We start from the raw sequence: 20,255 nt of genomic DNA on the forward strand, positions 1-20,255 counted from the left end.
TTCTGGATAATGCAATTCTATTAACACAACTAAAATTTTCAAAGAAACTAAGTGTTTAGGAAAAATATCAAATGCTTAATAGCTACCGAATTTCCAAATACATTATCCCAACATACATCATTTACTTTTAGCATATTGTAACAACATAGCCTATGCATTTTCTCTGTACAACAAACTTGATTGTTCCTAAGTTTGAGCATGGGATCACCCAAAAGGCAGTATTTGTAAAGTGCCTGAATAATTTACATGAGAAATCTATTTATTTATTTATTTATTTTTAAACTAGCCACAAGGAGAAAATGTCCAGGTAAGAGCAAAACCTGAAAATTAATTTCAGCTGCTCTGTATTCCGTTTGCACTTGGAAGTTGTATATAATTACTTAGTAAAAGTAAAGTCCTGGCTTTGATAACAAATCCCTGGCACATAACCTGAACATACATTTAGAGCCAAAGAGTCTTGAAATCATCTACTGCAAGTCTTGAAAGCATTCTGACAAGGCAGAGGGGCCTTAAGAAAATAGAATAAAAACCCTAACCACAGTCTCTATGAATCACTCAGTTCAAATCCATCTAACATGGACAAAGCCTTCTTTTTGTGGGATCTAGTAATTCACCACGATAAAAAACTACAGCCTAAGCAAAATTTTTTATTAGGCATAAGAATATTATAATAAGTTCTTCAGTCATTTCCACTTCTGAACTTCCTGATTCCATAATCATGAAAACATGATTAGACAACTTAATCTTCCAGCTTACTGGACCCCAGATTACAAAGAGCCAAAATGCAGTAAGATTTGAAAAGCAGAATTTTAAGCAACTCAAAAGCAGTTGTCCAGGCAAACGAGAATGATCTTATGCCAAAGCAGATAATAACAAATTGGAAAGAGAAGTCTCAAAATCTTCTAAATTCATGAGGGTTTCCACCCTAAGGAAGAAATTTAAAAATTATTGCTTCTGCAGGAAGTCAAGAATGCCTCCTCCCAAACTCTAAATAGGGATTTTTAGGTATGACACAAAAGATGAAATAAACTGGTGTTCAATACTCTGTTCAAACCCAAGAACAACAGAAATAATTCTCTATTACTTGGCACAAAGCATCAGCTCCTATAAGGCAAGGATGAAGATTAAGTCATCACGGAAATAAAAGTTCTTTTTGTAAAGTTCAAAGGCCAAGAACATCCATAAGGCCAACAGGAGACAAAAAGCAATGTCAATATTAACAGGCAGGAATATATTCTTCTGAAGTTTTTGGAAGAGAACCTTAAGTTTACATTTCAAGACTCCTGTGGCAAAGAATGAGCTTTACACTAAACAGTTTGCCTCAGGGAAACAACCACCAGACTCCAATGTCTCAAAGAGCTCAAGAAGTACCTTAAAAGCTCTCTTCACAATTTGTTCCTCCACCCCTTATGATTTTGACAGCACCAAGACAAACAGATTATCACATACAAACTGATTTAGAGTCAAAGTACCAGACAAGAACTTTAAATATTTGCCCCTTTTGGCTTAAGGTACAACTTGAGAGAGCAAGGCACAGAATCTATGAAGGTCTTCGTTAGAAATATCAGACATGAAACATGATTTTGTGCAGTATTTAATGTATGCCATTCCCCCAACATTTCTGAATTCCAATTTTCCAGTTTCATGGTCAGATCGGATAGACTCACAGTTGTGCTACTTGAGTTTTATTTCTGCAGATCAATACATGATATAACTACTTCTACTGAAGCAGACTGGGTGTATTGCAGGGCATGCTGCCCCAGAGCTCTCAAGTTAAGCAAGTCCAATTCTGTCAAGTCCACTTCAGGAGCTGTGAAGCAAGCACTCAAGAACTGTGACTTAAGTTAGCTGAAACATGTAATAAATTATACTGTAATAACTTTAAATAGCACTATATGATTGAAGAATGGATAGTTACATGTAGTCAAGATTTTGTACTAGAAATGTTTATTCTGTATAGTAAGCAACCAAACTGTATAAGATACAGAATGCAGATTTATTATTTTTTGGGGTATAAACTAAACTATAGTAACAGTTTTAATTAAACTATTTTATTTATCAGGTTGATTGCTTATAATTACTCCTACTCAATCAATAAGCAGTCTAATACTTGGGTTAACTTGAAAGCCTGATTTAGCAACTTCTTAAGACTGAATAAAAATCTTTAACTCATTCCCAAGTTGAATTACTCCCATTACAAAAGGATACAGAGGAAAAACATTAACTGCATATTAAACTGGAAAATCAACTGGACAAGGCTTCACATTTAATACCATTATGAAAGACAGATAACGGAAAAAATCTTAAATTAAGATTTTTCCAGCTGTAGCAAAGGGCACAATAAACCAGTTTTAAGAAGTTGTAGCTTTTAAATATTCTTTCATAAAAATATATATAGGAGAAATCAAACTATTTCCTAACAGAGGTAAAACAAAGCAAAGCAGTTAGAATAAAGGAATGTTTGTCAAAACTTGATCCATTTATCTAACAAATTCCCTCTTCACAGAGCATTAAATGCCTCCTAGGACAAGCACGACGACACACTGTAAGAACCTCCACCCTCTAAAATCAGAAAGACAAGTTTTCAAAGAAGGTCCAACGCACACCAATTCTCCAAGATATGTACACTTTTAAAAGCACAGACGGGAGTTAACAGTGCTACTCAAATGAACACTTTCAATGACATGCACTTTCCCTTCTAATTTTCAAGTGCTAAAGCTGTATCTCAGAAAGGTTTTTTGTTCCTTTAAGGATATTTCTAACCAACAAGCAATAAGACTCTGCAACATTTCCAATTAGTTCAGTTTTGTTTTAATGATATGGGGCAGTTCTTAGAGCAGACATTGTGTAGCCAATAACTACAAAATAAAAAGGTTTACTGGTGTGGTCTTAGAATTCCAATTTGAATTGTGAATTTGAATCAAGGTAATTAACCGAAAAGCTAGAATATCTGCAAATGCACACTAAGTTTTCACTTGATTTTGCAATACTTCTTGAAGAACTTGGAAAAAGTGAAGTTGGTAAACAGTATATATCACCAATATTACAAAAACTGGAAAGAAATAATACATTGCATCAGTGATCCTCATTAAGTGAAGTTATCATCACAGTAAGTGTTTAAAAAAGTGTCAATGTTATTTAAAAAGTGTTGTGACCCCCCCACCTCCCCCAAAGTGTTTGTAGACAGATAAACCTTTTTTTCTTAGTCAAAATGGCTTTTAAAAAAAGTTTCACAAAACAATAGCAATAATCAAAAAACATGATTTGTATTTTCTTTAATCTATAACATCTCTAGTGCTGAAGGGCCATCCATGTAAAAAGCAGATTCTTTGGGGACATTAGTCAATTAACTTAATAAAACCCAGTTTTACGAGGATTTATCCTTCCTGCTGCGAGGCGAGTCTGCTCCATTTGAGGTCACTGTTCCATTTATTCCATTTTCTAAAAAATAATAAAAATATAATATGTATTTTTCAAGTAGAATAAGACACTTTATTATTACATTTTAGTAGACCCTACACAAACAATGTTAACTTCTTTTCTGATGCATCTTATTTGTTACATCTCAACTTTTATGATGCAATAGTACAATGAAGCTTTTACAAAGTTCAGAATTTAAAGTTTACTATGCAAACTGAAGGTCCAATTTCCTGACATGACAAATATTGAAATGTTTGCATTATATTACATCTAAACTGAAAATCAAGATTAGCTGTAGTATTTTAGAAGGTATTTTCTTACAAAGAGAAATATTCAACCTGTAGATGAGACAATCCTATGTAGTTTTGGGATCATACAGTATATACAGTTCCCAGGTATAAGTCTCAACTGTTTTCCCACCTGATTTATTAATATTTGATAAAACTGGACTCTTTAACTTACCTTTACAAGCTTTTTATATATGTAGGAAAACTGTATATGTGTATATATGTATAAATAAAAGTTTAATTAATCATATACTTTTAAAAAACATAGAAATCATTTATGTTCTGAAGAAAATATTTGAATAGGTAGACTTGAGAGAAGTATGGAAAGACTTCAAGCACAAGACTGGACACCCATCTAAGAACACAATGGAAGAACCTGTTACCAGCGGTAGCTCTCACATTTCAATCCAAATTCTCGACTTACAAGGTCTTAACAGTTTTGGTACGTGCAGGTACCACGTTGTTGAGTTTTTCATAGCAAACATTTGCACTAAAACAATGACCCAACATCCACAGATACATCACACACACAACAGAGTAAAACAGAGCAACATGATACCACTGTGAATTAAAGTATCCTCTTTATTTAATGTCACCACGACCCATGGAAGCACAGCTGTTGCCTGACAGTAACCAAATTTACAGAACAGATCTGAAGAGCATAAGTGCACAGTCAGCTCTACTGCCTGCTGCTTACATCAGGCTCTGATCATTCAGCATCATTCTGATTTCAAGCAATTGCTGTAACTGCCAATACAAATAACTGGCTAAATTCACATTTTCCATATCCAGGTGTGTTGCAGATCACAACACAAAAACAACTGCTGACGTTCCTTCTTCCCTCCTTCCCTCACTACACCCAATACTCCCATTTATGCAAACAAGCAACTAAACAGAAGTAATGAAAAATAAAATAAAAATCAGAAACATATATGAGAAAGAGACTGGTCACAGGTCTACACAGGAACAGTTCAAGTCTGCTTAACTTTATTTGGTTGTAAATGACACCACCCTTGTAAGTTTATGTCTTCAGATTCCTATCAAAAATTTGGGGTTATTCTTGATTTACAAAGCTTACAAATGATAAGCTAGACCCAAGCCAGCCAACTGAGATTATATTTCCTTAAAGAGATAAGTAAAAAGTAAAGTAAAAACAAAGAACAAAAATATTTATTTTGGGGTTCCCCTGGGTATCCCACATACATGATCAGAATTTTTCTGCTGTCACTTCTTGATTTTGGCACAGTCCAAAAGAAAGATACTCTGTGCCCTGTATCCCAAAATCTATCTAGCCAGCCAGATAGAGAAAAAGACTGCTTTAAACACACCTTCATTGACTATATTACTTCTCAGAAACAGCGGTTTGCTGCATCCTATTCAAGTGTTCTGAACAAATAACATTTACAGGGATCTTCAGATTAGAAGAACCTGAAACACCTTTGGGATTTTAAAGTTCTTTTTTTTCTTTCCATTTAAAATTAGCTGCAAAAATTCCTCAGTCTTTAAGACGGTTTTAGCTCAATTATGTTGAGAATTAAACCACAAATCAAATTAAATGTTTTTTTTTTTTCTATTCATTTACCTCTTTCAAGTCTCTACTCAAGTTGAGTGAAAAACAGCAAATTTGCCAAATTACATGAATGCAAGTTTCATTTTCAAGAGGTTTAAAAGCTGTATTTTTAACTCGCTGATTAAAATGCTATTTAAGTTTACATTTTATGGATATTTCTATTTAACTTTTTATATGAGTTCGACAAAAAAAAAAAAAAAAAAGTAAGACATAACAAACATTAAGCTCAGATTCAGTGTGACAACTACACATTAAATAGGCTCACTCAATAAAAAGGGAAAATCCAACCATGTTTTTCTATTGCTATCATATAAACATTTTCAAAATCTACAAAACCAAACCAAGACCAAACAAAAAAACAAAAAAAATCAGACTGTCACCTGAAGTACTTTTAAGTTAGCATTGGGCAGTAAAAGGAAAAAAACTACAACATCAATCACCAAGTCATGCTAATAAAAACGATCAAAAAAACCTCCACAAATACGCTATTATGCACGTGATTTTAATATAAAGAAAAACTTATACATGTAGTTTGAAAATTTACCTCTGATCATAAATCTCAGTATAACTGTTTTTATACACTAAGTTCTACGTATCAAAAAAGTGGAACAGGTTGGCAACAAACGATCATGGGTAAAAAGTTTTTGTGGTGACTCAGTTTCAAAAAAGCGCACAAACTTTTCAAGCTAACATTTAACTAAAGAGAAATTTAACAGTATAACAGAATCATTTATTTATTTACTTAAAGAGAATACATCATTTTCCTTTGAGGAAACTAGGCAGACTATTTGTCTTTCTTGCCCTCTTCATAAGAGGAATTTGACATAATCGAAAGGTCAAACCAAGAGCCATTAATACAAAGGTTTAAAGTAGTAAGCAGTTATTACCTTCCTTTTTTTTTTTTTAAAAAAAAAAAAAGGCATCAAATTTTTAATTTTAGTAAAGACAGTCAAGCATAAGCTTATTTGCTGGATCATCAAACCACCTTCCCCTAAAACCTGAGTTTAGTGGCACTGAAAAACTTACTTGAAACTCATTGCAAGAAAAATTTAGAAGTATATGATTAATGAGAACATCTAAAAATGTGTCCGTTCCCTTTTTGTAACCGAACAAAACATAAGCATGACACATTTTGCACAAGTAATAAAATTAGATCTTATAAAATCCAATCCTGCATTAACTGAAGAAATAGTAATTCTTTCATTCAGTTAATTAGAAGAGAAAACCAAACGCTTAATTACAGATGACTCATGTTCATCTTTTCTTAAATATAAAAGAATTTTCACTAATACTGTTTTATAACTGACTCGTCTCACCTGAGAGCTAAACATAAAAAGTTTAAGCAACTATATGAAAAAGGGCTCCCTGTTACTTAAAGTTGTTTTTTGAGAAGTAAAAGCAACAAGAAACCTGAAAATACCAACCTCTTTCTTTTCTGGAGGTCTTTCCTTTAGCCGTTACAAACTTCTTTTTCACTGTCTGAGGCTGGGAAGAAGAATGTTCTCTCCATCTCCGAAGCTGGAAATTAATGAACTTCCACATCATAAATGCTTGAGCCATGCAGATGGAGGCCAGCACACTGATTCTAAGGGAAGGAAAAAAAAAAGACAAAAACCACCAGATATAAAAGTTTATCAATATGTTCATCTTGTTCAAAGTGGAAAGAAAAGTAGAATAGTGCCTCACACAGTTTTTTGTATGTCAGAAACAGCTTATTTTACTCAGGTTCCACAAATGCATTAGAGTGATTCTTTCTGGATTATGCATAAGTAAATGTTCTTACATTGGCATTGTAATTTTTATTTGTATTTAATTCATTAGAAGGACAGATGATTGATTATACTTATAGATTTCTCACCTGTAGAGTGTAAATTATTCAGTTTATTGTTACTTTACAAGTTTGTTACTGAAGCTACTATTGATCCCACTAGGTGCAAGAAAACACTTAATCATTCAGTACTAGCATGAATACCACACAGTTTATATTGTGTATTTAACACAGGTTTATAGCTCATGCTTAAGAACCATTCCGTTTACTGTACCTAACAGCCAGGATGTTAAAGTTTCCAGTACTGAAATTCAGCTGTTGATCTTCTGCTCTTGCCAGTCCAAAGCCAAAAGTGAGGACTGAAAGTATCAAGGTGAGAAGCCTTCCCAAAACAAAAAGAACTGCCCACAGTGAAAATCTACAAAGAAAAATATCACAAACACTATTAGAATTCTCTGTTCACACCACCACAAGGACTAACAATGCAAATATTTATTCTTAACTATGTGAATTCATCTGAGAACTTGATTAAAGTCATTATTTTGTTCTTACCGTAAACTAATGTTGATTTCCAGTACTCAAAGACCAGTACTCAAAGACAAAAAGAAAATCCCTGCCTAGCAATTTTTTCTGAGCCAGAACTATGTTCTGAAAATTATTTTCAACTCAACAGAAAGTGTCTGTCATTGCTACTAGAATGTAAGCATGTTCCTACAAAACTGATTGCATTAGCAACTTATGCTGTTGCCTTCCCTATGAGAGCTGTACATGAAAACATTTTTGATTTCGATTTATACAGCTACTAACATTTACTTGTATAGGTGAGTAAGTGAAAAAAAAGAACAAAGGTGTTTTAAAGACGTAAAATACTTAAATGAGTTTGGAGAACTGTGGCTTCTAATGAAATAATGAATGAATTTCCTTGTAATTCTGGCTTCTGGTTAAGTTAAATGCATGAGGCTCGTGAGACGGAAATGACCACTTACCCTTTCTGGTATCTTTCATCACTGAAGTAGAAAAGACGGGATATGTGGAAAAGAAATTCAACGAAGTAATGCAATACCAGAAGAACAAGTCCAAGATGGGTCAGACTGTAAAAGCAAATAGAACAAGCATTCAAACATTTTGTTAGACGTTTAAGACAGTGATTGAAGACTACAAAACTTTACAACTGACTTACTTTAGGAGATAGGCTCCAGCAATATGAAAGAGATAAAGTCCGATGTATACAATTTGGCGAAAGATATCCTCCTATTAACAAGAAAAAAAATAATTATATATTATACATGATGTCATACATTATTTTACAATGTTATACGTTACTACAGAATATTTCCTAGTCTTGGAAATTATTTTTGTCTTCCCAGCTACCTTGATGTGGCCTGTTCTGACACTGAGCCTAGATTACTCAGCCTAGATCTTCTAATTCCACACGACTTACCATGTGTTATTGGTAAGTAAGCACTATCTCACATACATTATGTGGGAAGATGCATCAAAAAGATGCTTTTTAGAATGGCAATTTTTTCTTTGATATGACTTATCTGAATTTGTACTAGTTATTACAATACTTCATTAGTATGTAGTATTGTATCTTCAGAAAACCTTCTTCAGTTCTATGTGTTTTTGCTCAGATTCTGTCAGATCACTACAGGAATAAAATGAACCAAAATGAAGAAGTTTACAGGTGTTGACATCTGTTTTAAAAAAATCAAGATTTTAGCCAACCTCATTCAATCACATGCTTCATAGAAGCAAAGTAATAAAGATGAAGAAACATGAAAGAAAACAGAGTGTATGGAAAGCAAAAGGTACCACCTGTGAACAGAAGAATCACTGCAGTGGACTATTATTGTGACCTAGTGTTTCTCTTGAAATGGTATGTAGAGTTGTATGCATTTGTGCTCAAGAAATCCCTATTTTTCTGAAAGATTCCCTAAGCTTCAAGTAAGGGGCTTCAGTTTTGTCTTGTACATATGTAAATTAAAAATACAAAATTAATCTTTTAAGATCTGTGTTATGTTTGCAATACTCCACCTCAAAACCAACAAAAGCTCAGAATGAAATGCTCACTTGTGACAACACCTAACAACACACGTACAGAGGTACAGAGAAAACAGATGAAAACCTTTAAATTATCCGAAAGAAAACAAAAAAAAAATGTATCAGGCCAATCAAAGAGTAGTCAGTACAAATACTCAGGTTCTCCAAGCACTACTAGTACAAGCCTTTTGCATTCTATTTTCAGAACCAAGGCAACACTTAAATAGCCCATGCTGCCTGCTTAAACAATTGTCAAGAGACTTATGGCCTACTGGAAAAATGCAGGTGGGTCTCCACTACCATACAGAAAGCTGAGTTAAGAACCCTTTCTTCATGCTTTTTATGTTAGTAGATGACTAACCTAAGTAAAAAAAGCCAATTCTTTCAAGAGAAAAAATACGGCAGAGATGCCAAGATAGGTGAGGTTACAGTGTGATGAAAGAAATAACAACTATGAACTTGATAAAATAAATGAACCATTACCCTTAAAATAAATCAACCATTACTCTTAAAACTAAATAATATAGGCTAAAATTCTAAGCAGTGACCCAACAAAACACTACTGTGGAATATACAGCATTTTTTATAGCTTTCTTAAAGTTACATTAAAAGCAAAAACAGAAAAGCAACCAACATTTGAATATTAATTCAAATTGTACAGCTATAACTAGCACAATAGGAGAGTGTTAGCTGAAGTGTCTGTAAAACATCAGTGTTTATACTGCTTGTGAACAGCATGAAAAAAAAGCACCTCATTACTATTTTCCCAAGCCTGCTCTAGGCTCTTAAACAAAGACCTATGGTTATATAACACGTATGTTTCATTTTCTTGAAAAAAAGCAGAACTCTGACAGCAGAGACTCAGTCTAGTCATAGAGCAACAAGAGAAGAGTTTAAAAAGGAAACTGTGCATACAAAATGAGCCTGAGGAAAGAACATGCAAAGAGACTACTTAAATTGGTCAAGGTAGGTAAAAGACGTGCTACAAAAATCTACAGGAAAACTCAGTGTTAACAGTTGAATTCTGAGAAACCCAAGAGAGAAAACTCTCAGGTGGCAAGGGTGCTGTAAAAATCCACCATCAAAAAAATCAATACAAAACTATCTAGAAATTCTGCTGAGGACAGTGGTATTTACAACAAATCCTGGTGTTTAATGTTATTTGGATTTACCAAATTATTCGCTGCTTATTTTCATCACCTGTATTGTGATTTGTGAAGCAATTCTGTATTTCAAGCAGATTATTCAGACAATTAATTACAAGAATCTTGAAAAGAGTTTGAAAAAAAAAAAAAAAGCTGATTTTTTTTTCCTCAAAGGAAAATTCAAACTCTTATAGTAGATGAAGTAGACCAGTGATTTGTATTTACACAACAGATATACAGTGATTTTACTGCATTTATAAATACAGGATTTAGTTGAGAAGAAGTCATCAGCATTCTCACATAGACATCTGGGCACCCAAAATGCCAGCAAGAAAAAACTTAAGTACACTGATAAGAACACGGTATGAAATGTAGCACATTGCTCTGGAAGTCCAAAAGAAGTGCATCATTCCACTGCCAGAGTTGCTTTGTTTGGCATTCTTTCCATTTACATTTTGTACTTACTTTTTTGGTTTTCTGGAAGTACAATTCTGGAAAAGCATGAAACCAGTATGCCAACTGTAAGATGTAGAAAAACTTCATTTGAAACCTGCACAATATAGCAAGAATTGAGGAATATTACTTTTTATTAATGAACTTAAAATGTTTCAGAAACTTCATTGTGAACACATTTAATCAGTCTCTAAAAAAAGAAAAATAGAGATCTTTGTTGCCAGCCAACTCAATTCTCAGCAGCATTTCTAAATATCAAATAATAAAAATCATACAAATAAACTCGCAAAAATATAATTCCTTAAATTACTTGCAAAAATGTAAATTCCTTAAAGCATACAGAAAGATGACTCTATATTCTATACATTAAAGAAGAATAAAGATTCTCCACCAACGCAAAAAAAAATACATCAGTGACTAATGTAGTTTAGATTATTTACTCTACACAAATTGTATATGACATACCCTGAGTTTAAAATGCCAACACCCTTCTCCTCCCCCCAACAATCCTTTAAGGAAGAAGCCTTACGGAATCAGAGTGTGTGGGTAGTCCCTCCACAGAGAGGTTGGATCTGATATATAGTTCTCCTAAAACAAACAAACAAAATGAAAACTCTTGAAGTTACCCAATGTTGTTACTTCCTAGTCAGAAATAACAATTGCACATAAATACACGTATGCGTACACATACAATTATTGAGACATCTACACGTAAGTAAAAGCTGTAGATTGATATATTACCCCACAAAAATACAAACAACAATAAACAAAAATAAAAAATGTATTATCTTAAGAGAAAAAAAAAAGGCAACAAAACAAATCAAGTTCCCATTGAAGAAGAAAGAAGTCCTTATGAGACAGAGGTCATTTCAGCATCATTACAGCTGCAAGTCTTCCCTTACGAACTGCTGACAAGCTATGAACATAAATAAGGGGTGTAAAATTTATTTAGGACATGTTATGTTACATTTTTTTTTTCCAAAAATTTTAAATTTCTATTATCATTAGACGGTTCCACACTAAAGAACAGGCTACTACTACCAGGGAAAAATAATTTAGGAGCCTACAATAAATCAGATACTTCTCAGTAAATGTCCAGGCATGTGGGAACAAAAGATGGCTTACCCCCCTTTTTTTTTTCTGAGGGAAGAAATGCTCTACAGCTGGGGATAAGCTCATACACGTACAACTGCTAGGCAAAGGGCATGTCATCTGAAAACACACTTAAGCCTACAGCAACCTGTCCATATACCCACTCCATAGGCTGCCAAAATACTATATATGATGCTTTTTTTAATCATTTATTTTACAATAATGAGACAGCATTACTTTTTTAAAAGTCACGTTTTAGTTTATTCATTTGACAGTAAATCCAATTAACTGAGACTAAGTAAAAATTCGGAGAGCTTCACTTTTGCTTATACTACCACTACCCCAGAATTCTGAAACCTGTCCCTGCTTTAATATTAAAACCAGCTAAAACCATGAGCTGAAAAGTTATTTATCATTACAAGTACGTGAACTTGTGTTTGTATTATGAGATTTCAAACAATGAAACATACTTACAGAGACAAGAATGCTTGTGCCCCAAACACAGGAGAAAAGGTAGAATGCACTAAGTTGCCCAGACTCATTGAACTTGCTATGCTTTGTTTTTGAAAAGTGCATTTTCCTGTTAATTTTCTGCAATGAAAATCCATTGTTATTTACATGCTCTAGCACTTAGCATTTAGATGTTAACTGCATTAGAATGTCTAAAAGTTTCAATGCATTGTCTTACCACTTTAATGCTTTAACGCACAAATTTACTTTTAAGTTAGTCATAAAGTCTAATTAAAAAACTGACAATTATCTTGATGAAAGCAATTAATATTTTGTACTTACATCCAATACGTACTCCTGAATAATAGCATGTATGATTATTGCTACAAGCATGTAAAAGAAAATTGTAGCCAAGTCTTTGATACCATAATGATACAGAGAGATTGTTTCTGAAGATTGTTCTTCTAAAAGACAGAAACAGAGTTAAATGTTAGACACTGATACAGTTTAATTGCTACCAAGTTTGTTTCTTAAAGTAAAACCTTTCAGACAGAAGTCATTTGCCAGCAACAGAACAAATACAAGTCAGATTAAACTGCCATCACGAGCTAGGTCACTAGAATCTATTTACAATTCTCTTCATCAAATCACAAACTAAACTTGATCCTGGAAGAATGCAATATAAAAATGAGAATTTAAGTGCACTTAGGAAGCTTACCCAAATGCATTGAAAGTCTAAATGCATTGAAATCTAAAGTTATGTTAAACTATCACCTTTCCATTGACTAGCAAAAAAAAAATTATAATTTGCAAAATCAGAATAAGAATTAACATGAATTTATCTACTAGCCTGACTGGGTTTTAGTATTAAGGATGAATCCAACAGAAAAGATACATCTTACCTAACATGATTCAGTAAAAGTTTTACTTAACATCTATTCAAAGTTAGTAATTCATCTTACTATCAATTTAGAAAACACAGCACACTAACAAGAACACTGTCTCGTGAATAAACACCTGCAAGACACATACCTGTGGCAGGAATGGTAACATTATACTGAAGTGTAACAAAAATGACAGCTGCTTTTGCTGTAATCTGAAAAAGAAAAAACAGAAGTGCTGTAAAAATCTCATTGAAATAAGTTATATTAAACTGAAAACTGGTTTTGGTACCCTTCCCCAGCATGTCTGTCCCCTCCTAAGAAAATGATCAGCTCACATTATCAAGCCATTTCATTTGACTTTCTAACAATAGAAGAGACTGCATGATCTCTACAGATCTGTTTACAGGAATCATTTCAAAAATTCTGCTTACAAATAGTATTTTCTATCTTGAAGTTAGAGCACACACTGAAATTCTTTATCCAGTGCATATTATTCTTTATCCAGTGCATATTATTACTAACAGCATGTACGATGTCCTGTAATTCCTAGACCACAATGTGTGCAGCAATGGACGAGAATAAACTCATTTAAAATTACTTTTTAATTTGACAATTTTTGAGGGTTAATATCATATTTCTAAACATGTAAGTTATTTGAAAAATGTGAACAAGGAAGAAAAGGCATAAAGAAAAGAGAACTGTGCTAGCTGCGTGCCAACTCACTACAACTGGCACTTGACCCTGGAGATCCCTTGGCAAAGAAAAAAAAAAAAAAAAAGAACAAATACAATTTAGCAGTAGTTATGCCACCCCTTTATGAGGGACAGCAAGAAAAATCAGAGTGAATGGAAGAGGAAGGGGAAATATGTTTGTTCTGAAGTGTTCCTTGGGCAGGGGTATGGCATCATAAAAACACCAAAAAACAAACAAACAAACAAACAAAAGATCAGCAGTTCTAATCTGTCAGTAATCATGAATTAATGTTCGAGTTTTTGACATCTTTGGTGAATCCCAACCAAGAGCATGAATCAACACAACAGAGCAGGAAATATTACCATGCTTTACAATGTTCATGATCTGATCTGTTTCCCACTGGTATAAAAACCTGGCATCATCCCTGCTTCATCTCAAGGATTAATAAAAAACATCTCTAAGATTCTTGGAAGGATGCCTTGGTATCTGAAGATAATCATTAGATTACTACCAGCAATTACCATCATTTAAAATATATTTTTTTCATCTTTTAAACTAGCACTTTGTAAACAAGCAGTAGATTTTCTGGGAATCCTTGAATACATTGTGGAGTGCTCACTTTGTGTAACTTCAGGGAACTTAACTAGTTTGCCTCCGTTAGCTGCCTAGGGCTTCCTATACATCAAGGGAGCTTCCAGAGGACAATCCAAAACATTAGTCAATTCTCAACTGCCCTTTGAAGGCTCTGTCAACCACTCCAAGTCCTAATTCAGTTAGTCAAGTCATTAGAAGTACCTTACCATACCAACACTAACCAAACCAGGTGATTTCCAAGACCTATATCAAAGCTTTTCAAAAATTAAAGCAATCTTTTCAAGCCACACCACATCTGTACCGGCAAAGACATATGGCTCTGCTATGCTGGGGTAGAAAACATCCTCAAGTGAAAACCTCAGCACATCCAACCCACTCAACACTTCCAGAGCTACCATTAACACAGTAAATACAGTAACCCAAAAGTATACATGAATGGTATTGGGTTAGTCCACGTCTTTAACCTCAGACCCCACAAACCACCAAATGAGGGCTGTCTGCAGTGACTTTTGATAGCAAACCCAAACATAATGGCTTTCTTGGTGTGCCTTGTTTTTTCTTTTCCATATGTTGTTATTTTTACTCAACTCCACTTTAGGGCCGAGCAGCATCAAAGGCCGAATAGAATTACTCTGAAAACCATCCCCATGGCAAAAAAAACACCCACAACCCTTCAACAAACGGCTTTTGGTGTATCAAGAGAACAGAAATGGACGCGTGGTCCTGTGACAGGCAACCCCTGGGCAACCACACGGGCAAATCCCCTTGCGGGGTCTCTCGAGATGAAGGCCTAAAAAAAGAGTCGATGTGGATCAGAAGCTAAGCTCGAGGGGGTTTATTCATTTATTGGTGTATTTATTTATTTATTTTAAACCAAGTTTCGTGGAGGCGGGGCCGCCGTCCCGCCAACCCCAGCTCCCCCCCCCCCCCACGGCCCCGTCAGGCGGCGCGCGGCCCCGCGGCTCGGTGGGGGGGCGGGAAGCCACGTGTGCGCGCCCCGTACGTACACGTCACCGCTCCTTTCCCTTCCCCCTGCGGGATTGGCGGGAGGGGTGCCGCAAGGCCTCACGGGAGCTGTAGTTCCGGCGGGGCCCGTTGGGGCAGCGCACACAAAGAGCGCGATGGGGCCGCAGCGCCAGGGCCTCGCCCCCCCCCCCCCCCCCCTCCCCGCTCCCTCCACCCCCTTCTCCCGCTTCCCCCCCCCCCCCCCCCCCCCCGGGCCGAGCGCGGCCGCGCACCGCGCACCCCTCCCCCGGCCCAGTGCCACGTCGCCCCGCCGCCGCCACGGGGGGACCGAGCGGAGCCGGGGCACGGCCGAAGCGGGCGGAGGGGGGCGTTCCCGGGGATGGCGCCCGGCCGGGCTCCGGGCTCCGCGCTCCGCACACGGCGGGGGCCGGGGGCGAGGCAGCCCCCCCCCGGGGGGTGTCCCGGCGGCTCCCGCAGGGCGTGCGCTCGGCGGGCAGGCGGCAGCCGCCCCGCTCCTCGCCTCGCCTCGGCTCACCTCGAACATGAGCCCCAGCAGGAAGATCATGGCCATGCAGGACACGATGTCGGCGTGGTTCTGCACGACGAACTCGTGGCTCAGCACCGGCGGGTTCTTGTTGCTCTTCTTGCGGATCGCCATGGCGGGCCGGCAGCCGGGCTCCGCCGCCTCCCCGCTGCCAGCGCAGCTCCTCTCGCCGCGGCCAGGAAGAGGCGGAGGGGGGGGGGGGAGGAAGGGGGAAGGAGGAGGAGGAGGAGGAGGCGGCCGCGCGGCGGGGGAATGGCAGCCGCCGCCGCTCCGCTTCACCCCGCCCCGCCCGCCGCGGCCCCGCCGCTGCCCGGCCGCAGGGAGCAGCCGCCGCCAGCGCCCCTGCCGGCCGGCGGGGAGCCTCCACCGAGCGGCCCCCGCGGGGAGAAGAGGCCCGGCGGTGCCCGGAGCCCCCCGAGGGCGGTGGGGGGAGGAGGGGGAGACCGGCCCCGCGCACAAAATGGCGGCGGCGCGCGGCCGCCTGAGCCGGGCTGGGCTTCGCCGCTGCTCCGAGCCCGGCTGCGGCCGCTTCTCGCCTCCCTGGCTCTCGCTGAGCTGTGTTTATCGTCAGGCCTCTCCCCGAGCTGCGGGTGGAGCGGGGGGAAGGCTGGGCTCGCCGGGTTTGTCACCGCTGTAGCTGAGGCGCAGCCGGAGGGTGCCGCGAGCAGGCGGCGGGCTCCTGGCGCCCCGTCAGCTTACGGCCCGAAATAACGAGCGGGGTCCGAAAAGTTGTCCGAGCAGAAGGGCAGGAAAGCTGAACGGGAAATAGGGAACGAGGGAAAGACATTAAAAGGGAGGTAAGACGTGGATAAAACAAAAATCACCCACTCCCAAACCAGAAAGCTGTTTTGGACCCAATATAGACAAATCTAAGAAAAGTCAGCACAGATACAGAAAACACAATAACTCCCCCAAATCATACTAGTTTTGTTAAAGTTTCCACGTTACAGATATTCTCAATGGATACATGGAGGAGATCAACCTCTAGAAAAGGTGTAGCTTATGGCTGAATTTAAGCATTGTCAGCAGGGGTTTTGCTGCCAGCTGCTAACGAACCCTGATGTTACGATGCAGCTATTCAGATCAGTTTTGCCTCATCAAAGCTGAAAGCAGAGCGTGCACCACAGTCTATGTCTGTGAACCGGTTTCTTTCAGTGTGGACCAGTGACTTGGAGATCAGGCTGACTAGTGTAGGACCAGGCATCGCATCTACTTTTTGACATGCCTGAACTCATGAATAAAAACTAACTGTAAAAGAGGGAACTGTCCCTGTGATAAATTTTATAATTATTTAGAAATATCGGATATTAGGAAGAATTTCTTCATGGGATGGTTGGGTAGGCATTGGAATGGGCTCCCAGGCAAGTGGTGGAGTTGCCACCCCTGGAGGTATTTAAGAGATGTGTGTATGTGACACTAAGGGACACGGTTTACTGGTAAACTTTGTAGAGTTAAGTTGATGGTTGGACTTGATCTTACGGGTCTTTTGCAACCTAAATGATTGTTTTATTCCATGATTCTATTTCACTTGAAAGTTCAACTGAAACTTCAGTAAAAATGCCCATATAAATAATGTGTGTGTATATATATATATATATATATATATATATATATACAGTTACCAGTATTATTATGCTTACATTAAAAGTACAATACTCCAACAATGCAACTCTGAAATAATGTTCAAAATGTTTTGAATAGTCCATTTCTAGCAATGTGACTGAGAAGAATGACATCAAGTTAGCTGAAACATATTGTCTATCATGTTTTGTCATACTCTGTTGGTTTGTTTTCCATTTTACTTCACAGTTCCATGTTTTGTAGACTAAAAAACAGAAATTTACCAGGCTTGCTACAGTAGTCACTGTATTTGAAAGCAATGTGCCAAAATTCAAGCAAGAAAAAGTCTCTTATTAGAGTCTTTTCTTAAAAAATAAATACATACTAGAGTGTTTATTTTTAAAGTAATATTAATTTCCCCAGTAACACTTTAGAAGCGCTGTTCCCTTGCAATTCCTAGATGTAAAACCTGAGACAAAAATAAGTTTGTTGCCCTAGAAAGGAATATCTCAAGTGCTTCGTAACACCAGCTATCAGACTCATATCTCCCCAGTCTACTTCCTGTGTTGCTTTTATCAGAACACTAGACCAAATGTTGGGCTGTGTGTAGGCATGAAGAAACAGTAGGACAAAAGTGCCTCAGAGCCTCCTGGAAGTAACTTTCTTTGGCATCCATTAACTGTAAGAGAAAAAACAAATAAAACAGAAAAAAGAAAAAACCCTACTGAGTGAGTGTGACACTTGAGTGGTAAGGGGGGGGGTTTTGGAATTAGTTCTTGGGCCACAATCAGAATTTATGTATTTATCAAAACTGCTTTAATCAGCAGGCAAATAAAGGAAACAAAGTATTGGGGAAAGGGAAGAACAAGGCAAAGTAATAAAAGGGGGAATAGGGAATGAAATGATCAATATAGGCAGAAAGAGGACAAAAGGGTTAAAGGCAATCCCCAAAAACAACAGTAAGACAACATATCATAGAATAACCTTTTGCTGCTAAGCCCCAAGCTCAGGTTGAGAACTGTAATATCCCTCAATCTATTTTCTGAGAGCTGTTCAGATTGCTAATATACAGCTGCAGTATATTTCATGTAGGAAAAATAAAAATAATCCAAAAAACATGCAACAGCAAGAAATAATGATTCTTAACTTGGCACACAGCGCTGTTGCTTAGGAGCTTAAATGACACTTGTCAACAAAAGCCAGATTTATGCTCAGGCTCAAGCATTAAATCAAGAATTTTCACAGCCAGAGTATATTGCAACGAATAAAACTTAGCTGTGAAGATTCTCAGAGGTTCTGTATAAATTTATTGAATTAGGGAGACGGGGATACTGGTTAACTGGAGATGATCTAGGGTATTTAAAAATACAGAATACATACATTCCCCTCCCCTCTGACACTTTATTTTTAAATATATGAAATAAAGAAGTCTAAATTGAACAAGCATTTGTATTTCAGTATCAGTATGTTTTTATACCTTAGGAATGCCTCCATTTCCTGGCCGTACCAGTATTCATAATTCTAAAGCAAGAAGAACATAAGCAAGAATGGCTGATATGAAAATAGATCTTGATTGCACACTGTACAGTTACGGATGTAATATACCGCAGAAGTGAAGCACACTGAGATGGTATCAACATTAAAATTATTTTTTTTTCTTGAATCTATTTCTTTACTCTACTTGAAAATAAATTAGGTCCACAGAACCTAGGGAAGAAGATTGAACTAACTGACTGGTAGGACATCCTTTTTTTCATGCTGTAATCAGCAAATGCTGTGAACGTCTGGCTGCAGTCCTGTCACACAGGCATGAAGATCTTCTTGGTTTCAATCCATTTTTGTGTTTATCCTTATATAAATTACTCTACTGAAACAGAAAATAAAGAAACCTGTTGCCTCATCTGAATATTTTCCATGCCTTCCTTCTATTGGCGTTCCCTCTTCTGCCATATGATGTTTCTGATGGCACCTTAGGAAAAGTGTGATGATCTAAAATGCTTGAGACTGTTGCCTGTCAGTCCTTAGTCTCCCTCTTGCCAGTGGGCTGCCGGTCTATGTTTGCCACGTTTCTTTCCAGATTTCCATGTATTGAAAGACTAGGCTTCATAATGATCACACAACTTAGGAAGGAAATTCCTGACAATCCAAAATCTGTTGCAGGTTGCAAGTCTGTAGAGGATTTGGTAGTAACCACATTACTGTACCAGAAGTAACAGATACAAACAGAACAATGCCCTTCCTATTTGGAAGCCTTTCCATCGTCAAATATGCTTAAAAATATAACCAAGAATGACATTTTACAATAAATATAAAATTAGTAAGAAATAGAAAACCTGAAAGGGGTATAACTTCTAACAAAATTCTTTCCTAGCTCTTAAAACTAATAAACCTACCTTTTTGTATTCTGTCTCTCAGGAATGTATCTTAAAACTAGCTGCCAGGAAAGCTGGAAAGCAAATTTGTTCTTCAATAGTCTGTCCCTGGCTGTTTATAAAGTTAATGCATTGAACAACATTTGCCCTTCCATCTTGATCAGACAGAATTCGCCCCTTCTCTTATTTTTATTCTTAACTTTCAATGCATTCTGGACAGATGAATGTAGTCAAATGCAAGGGATGTAAGTAGGCTAATCCCCATTTTTATACATACATGGCATATAGCTTACATTACTGTTCTATTTTTAAATACACATTCCTTCTGACTTAAAATCTCAGTCAACAAGGAGTCTTAAGACTTTTACAACATGTCATAGCAGTTGCAAGTATCCTTCACTGTATGTATACATC

General features: G+C 37.4%; 1 protein-coding gene across 1 annotated transcript; it reads right to left on the reverse strand.

Annotated features, from left to right (window-relative positions):
* Nucleotides 1-1,578: 1,578 nt before the first annotated feature.
* On the reverse strand, nucleotides 1,579-16,146 carry TRAM1 (translocation associated membrane protein 1). The gene is made up of 11 exons (XM_068672059.1): nucleotides 15,901-16,146; nucleotides 13,261-13,324; nucleotides 12,571-12,692; nucleotides 12,253-12,369; nucleotides 11,216-11,274; nucleotides 10,699-10,783; nucleotides 8,226-8,296; nucleotides 8,032-8,136; nucleotides 7,320-7,463; nucleotides 6,702-6,862; nucleotides 1,579-3,441 (listed from the first exon to the last, which is right to left on the reverse strand). Exons 1-11 carry the CDS (start codon nucleotides 16,021-16,023, stop codon nucleotides 3,368-3,370), a joined length of 1,125 nt encoding a protein of 374 aa, XP_068528160.1. The 5' UTR covers nucleotides 16,024-16,146; the 3' UTR covers nucleotides 1,579-3,367.
* Nucleotides 16,147-20,255: the final 4,109 nt, after the last annotated feature.

Source organism: Anas acuta, chromosome 2 (genome assembly GCF_963932015.1).
Source record: "Anas acuta chromosome 2, bAnaAcu1.1, whole genome shotgun sequence".
NCBI classification, from domain to species: Eukaryota; Metazoa; Chordata; class Aves; order Anseriformes; family Anatidae; genus Anas; species Anas acuta.